The sequence below is a fragment of the Octopus bimaculoides genome, chromosome 4, assembly GCF_001194135.2.
Source record: "Octopus bimaculoides isolate UCB-OBI-ISO-001 chromosome 4, ASM119413v2, whole genome shotgun sequence".
NCBI lineage: Eukaryota > Metazoa > Mollusca > Cephalopoda > Octopoda > Octopodidae > Octopus > Octopus bimaculoides.
The window spans coordinates 93,593,534-93,599,078 of record NC_068984.1 but is presented as its reverse complement, the minus strand read 5'-3'; the positions used below and the strand labels follow the sequence as shown (position 1 = coordinate 93,599,078).

Genomic DNA, 5,545 nt, shown 5'->3' with positions numbered 1-5,545 from the left:
CACTGGCAACGATCTCGCTCGAAAATCCCATGACGTCCCCGCACAAAACCAGTTCAGGGGCACGGCAACAATCTATTTCTATTTCACTTGCCTCAACAGGTCTTCGCAAGTGGGATTTAGTGTCCAATTTTAATTTAACTCGATTTCGATTTCACTTGCCTCAACAGGTCTTCACAAGTGGAATTTAGCTACTATATCAATCTCATCATCAAGCTTTTGCAGGTAATCATTACTGATCCTTAAAATATAAATGTAGTTTGATAAGGGTGTATTCTGCTAGGCCGACTTATTCTTGATTACTTCATGAAAAGAGTTGATATTTTTAGAAAATACTCAATGGTTATAACATTTTTATCTTCAGTGTTTAATATTAAAAAATTAAAAATGTATTTGAATGTATTTTTATAGACTACCAACCATGTATTAAAAGAGAAGTTGGATAAAATATTTTCTAAAGCACTTTCTATAATGATGAGAGAATTTAAGGTAACTGCTTTTCCTATATAAATGTCAGATTTGCTAATTGTAATATTTGGCTGGCCAAAAAGTTTGTTCAATTTTTCCAGTGTATATGTGTACTTGTTACATATCAGACCTCATTCACTTTTTTACTTTGTGCATACATGCTTATTAGATACCTTATTAGAAACAGACAATATCAACATGGCATGCTTTTATATTTTAAGAAATGCAAGAAAGCAGTGAAAATATGCAGAAAGATAGATACTGTGTCTGGAGAGGAAGCTGCTACGAAACATGTGCCAGAAGTGGTTTTCAAGATTTCAATCAGGAAATTTTTCCATTCAAGATTCTCCTCACTCTGGCTGGTTAACTGAGATTAACGGCAACAAAGTTATTGACTAGGAGGATTGCAGATATTCTACAGATATACAAATCAAGTGTTGAAAATCATCTGCATCAACTTAGTTACACCAGTAGATTTGATGTTTGGTACCCACATCAATTGAATGAGAAGAACATAACTCAAAAAATATCTGTGATTTGTTGCTGATGCATGAAGAAAAGGATCCTATTTTGCAGAGAATAGTGACAAGGCAAAAAATAGATCATCTATGACAATGTGAAGTGTAAAGCAGGACTTCAACCCAAACAAGGTTCTGCTTTCATTTTGGCAGGATTAGGAGAATGTCTTTTACAAGCTTCTTCCCTTATCAGTTTAAATACAGTAATCCACCAAAAGCATCTATAACTTGCTAATCATAAGGGTATTGTCTTTCATCACAACAATGCCAAACTGCACACTTCTTTGCAGATGCAGCTGATGTTACTGAGGCTTGGCTAAGAAGTTTCATCTCTTAAATATTTGCTCAACTTTGTGCCTTCAGATTTCCACCTGTTGCAGATTCATCAAAATTCATTGAAAGGACAGACATTCAGCTCCGAAGAGGGTCTTAAAATTTTGCCTGTAGAAATTCTTTGCCATTAAAGAGAGGAAATTTTTTGAGCAGAAGATCCACCTCCAAGAAGGCAGAAAATACTGAAACTAAATGGCAATTATAGCATTGATTGAATAAATAACTTTAACTCTTTAGTATTTAAACTGGGCGTATCAGGCCCAAATATTCCAGCTGTTTTATGTCCTCATTGGCTAGATTCAACCTCTCACACCTATCCTACATATTGTCATTCTAAAAATAAACAATCACATCATCAAAATTTCAAAGCTACAAGATAATGCACGATTAATTCAAAAGAATGTGAATCAATAATCATTACATTTGCCTGAGTAATCCCATAATAAAAAAAAAAAGCAAGCAAACTTTTTGGCCAACTTAAATTATAGGCTACCCGGAAACTCATAAAACCAATGTAGTTTTCTGTATTGTATTTTGTAGGATTCTCAGCTGAGGTCAGCATTAATCATAATTGCAGGGAAACTGCCTCCTAAATTAGTACCATATCTCAGGTGATTTAATCTTTTTGTCCATAATCTCCTCTAATTTTGTATCTTTTGTTATCCAGGCAATGACAAATGACCGAGACCTTTGGCAATATTCCATGCTTCAGAAAAAGACCCATCAAGCCAAGTGAAATCGTAGTCATGGTAGATACTGCTGTCATGCTACTGGCACCCTTGCTGGTGGTACATAAAAGAGCCCATTACACTCTTGGAGTGGTTGGTATTAGGAAGGGCACCCAGCCATAGAAACCATGCCAAATCAGACTGGAATCTGATGCATCCCCTCAGCTTGCCAACCCTGGTCAAACTGTCCAACCTATGCCAGCATGGACAACAGATGTTGATGATGATGATGATGTGATTATTCTTCACATTGCCTCTTTTATTGAATTTTTTTCCTGCTTTTTATAACAGGATAAACTGAATAAAGTTACATTTCACTTGAATTTATGATATGCAGCAATTGACATGATTAACAAATTATGACTACATTATTACATTTTCATTAATTCTTAAATCCTGTCTCTTTCCAACAACCCTACCTCTCTGAATACAGGATAGATGCCACACTGCATCTACAACAAGGCTATATTATGAGCTACCTTGCTCGTATGAGGTATGATATAGATCTCAGTTGACTTCAACTGACTTCTACTCCTGGCTGTTTTTGCATCACTCCTGAAACTTTATTTTTACTTATTTCAATCATGTTGAACCTTCAATTATTTACATTTAAAAACAACCAGTGAAATTCACCAACTGTATAAAAACCACCTTCATAATGCTAATACTCACTACATTCTGGTTACATTCTGTTACCAACTTCCATTCAAATTTATGCAGCCGTTATATTTTTATTCTGAATTAACTACATTTTCATAAAATTTTGTAGTTTTTCAAGGAATCTGAAGAAAACTTCAGGCATTTAGGGACTTACTGACCAAATTTGGTTCACTATTTCCTTCTGTGATTTCTTAGTTAAATGTCTGTTACATGGGCAGTTAGGTTCTTCACAGGTTGGTAAAGGCATTTGGTTTTTCTGATGCTAACCTTTAAGCTGAACTGTTCTGCAGCTCTGGCAAAGCTATCTACCAGTTTCTGTATATCTTCAGTGGTGCTCTGGACAACCAGTGCACTATATTCAGTGAACATCATCTCTTGCACTAGGGCCTTTGTAGTGTGCTTGATGTAAATCCCCCTCCAATTTCCTCAAAGGCAACTTCCAACATTGCTGTGAGATAAAGGGAGTTTACTGCTGGACATGTACAACTTGTTTATCTCCATTTTGTCAATACAAACTCACTTGAGGTATTGCTATCTCACATTACAAATGCCTGCATTCCTCCATGCAGGGACCTTTCTAAGTTGATATACCTTTGAGGACATCCATGTTTCTTAAGAACCACCCAAAGTCCATTACAGGATACTGTAACAAAAGCCTTTGTGAAGTCTATGAAAACATCACTATTACACATGAAAGGCTGACCCAGTGCAAAGCATTCAAATATCTAATTAGTACCATCTCAGTTAATGCACAACTGAACCAGGAAGTCACATACAGTATGAGCAGAGCTAGTACTTCGTTTGGGAAGCAGCAGGAGAGACTGTGGAAGTATAGGCATGTTTCTATACACGTCAAATGTAAGGTATTCCAAGCTATAGTGCTTTCTTCCCTGCTGTATGGAGTTGAAACCATGGCAGTCTACAAAGCTGAAGTAGACATGCTTATATAATGACAGCTGCGACAAATTATAAATATCACTCTGTTTGACAAGATAAAGAATGAAGAGATGCTGTGGTGTGCTGGTCTGCCCCCTATGTTGGAAATCTTCATTTATAGAAATTTATGTGGGTTGGATCATGTAGACAGGAATGACAACAACAGACTTTACTGCCAACTATGCAAGGGGAAAAGAAACCATGGAAGACCTTGGCTGAAATTCAAAGATAATGCAAAAACGAATTGATCATAATAAATGGCAAACCCAAGTGAAAGACTGGCCAGTTATGCCAAATTCATGAACAATTATAGTCATGATGACTGACTATAGATAATAGTTGAATATCTATTAATGACCTCAAAAATATTATTTTCCAATCATAGATCATGCCTGAAATAATTGTAAAAACTCCTCTTTAAATTGTTCTTATCAAGGGGTGGCACAATGTTTAGTATTAAACACAATCGAGAAATTAGAGAATGATATCTGAAATCTGCTTTACACTTAAAAAAAAAATTAATTTCCAGATGGGACAAAACTACTGTACAAAAGTTAATATTGGTTTCGCTTTTTATTTTTCTAGTATGATGAATTGAGTATTTAATAAAGAAAAAAAAAAAAAAGGTTAATCCTGTTTCTTCAATTAAAATAGCTCTTATTTTTCTCTGTTTTCTTGCAGCCACCAGTGTCTATCTAAACTACAGAAATTAAATGATACAGATTCCGTAAAGGAAGACTTTTCAGCACTAATTCAGACGACTTGTTCTTGGGGGCAGATGAAAGGTTTACTTGACTTAATTCAAGAGTGGCTGACAGATGGCATGAAGACAAAATTAAATTCCTCCTTAAATTCTAAAGTAAGCTCTAATGATTTAAATATGTTTTTTACTTTTATTTGTTATTATGGTGGAGAGATTCTAATATACAAGTTATGAAAAGTTTCTCCCTTTACACAAACACCATATATACTGTTATTGTGTATGTGTGTAAAAGTGAATGGCAGTATTAGAGGAGGCTGAAATGTAATACTGTATTTAGGGCTCAGTGGGTTCAAGGGAGGGACAGTTGAATTAGTGGCTTTTTAAGAGCAGGTAATTCTGTTTCAGTTGTATATAATCTTGCTTTAATTTAAAAAAAAGAATTTAAAAAAGTGTCAGCCTTAGGAGGCCAGTGTCTTCTCAGATCAATGTACCTATTTCTGCTTAATAGATATTATCTCTCAATTCCAGTTCAGACAATGGAACTTTTGAGGATGCTATTCTCTGGCATTTCCACATCTATTATTAGGAATTTCTTTCCCTTCTTATTGGTGGTTACTTCAAGTTCTGCAGATAATTCTGGATTATTATTATTATTGTTATTCCGATTGTTGCACAATATTTTTTGCTGGTGATGTAATACAAGTGCCAGCTGTCCACAACCAGTGGACTGGGATGGCACTTCCAATTGCCAGGCACTTCATTAAGTATTTTAGCAGTTCCTAGGAGTGTTTTCTATAATACTCCACTCTTATGTTGTCCCCAATTCTTTTTGAATAGTTTTCAACTCTTGTGCTCACATTATCAAGCATCCCATCTACAACTGGGACCACCATAAAATTTTTCATTGCCCACAAATATTTTATCTCCCCTGCTTTTAACATATTTTACTGATTTCATTGCTCTAAAAAAAAGTGCATACATGCACATTTACTCATGGACACACACACACACACACATATGTATATGTGTGCACATCCATAGGTGTCTATAAATATGTCTGCTCGTGTGTGTGTGTGTGTGTGTGTGTGTGTATATATATATATATATATATATATATATATATATTTGTTTTGCAAGATTTTTGATGTGAAATCGTGTGTTGAAACAGATGTTGTTGTACTTGGGGATGGTCATATTGCCAG

At 35.2% G+C, this 5,545-nt stretch overlaps 1 protein-coding gene across 5 annotated transcripts in view; it reads left to right on the top strand.

The window, feature by feature from the left end:
• The first annotated feature begins 406 nt into the window (after window positions 1-406).
• LOC106881212 (condensin-2 complex subunit G2) overlaps window positions 407-5,545 on the top strand; it is a 99,824-nt gene continuing 94,685 nt past the window's right edge. For 4 of the 5 annotated variants that reach the window (XM_052967267.1, XM_052967266.1, XM_014931517.2 and 1 more), the window contains exons 1-3: window positions 413-486; window positions 1,857-1,927; window positions 4,322-4,499. In XM_052967267.1, coding sequence (XP_052823227.1) covers window positions 469-486; window positions 1,857-1,927; window positions 4,322-4,499 — 267 coding nt within the window. In that variant the 5' untranslated portion in view covers window positions 413-468. Of the gene's footprint in view, window positions 487-1,856; window positions 1,928-4,321; window positions 4,500-5,545 lie in introns of all 5 variants that reach the window. The other variant, XM_014931518.1, reaches the window with a different exon arrangement.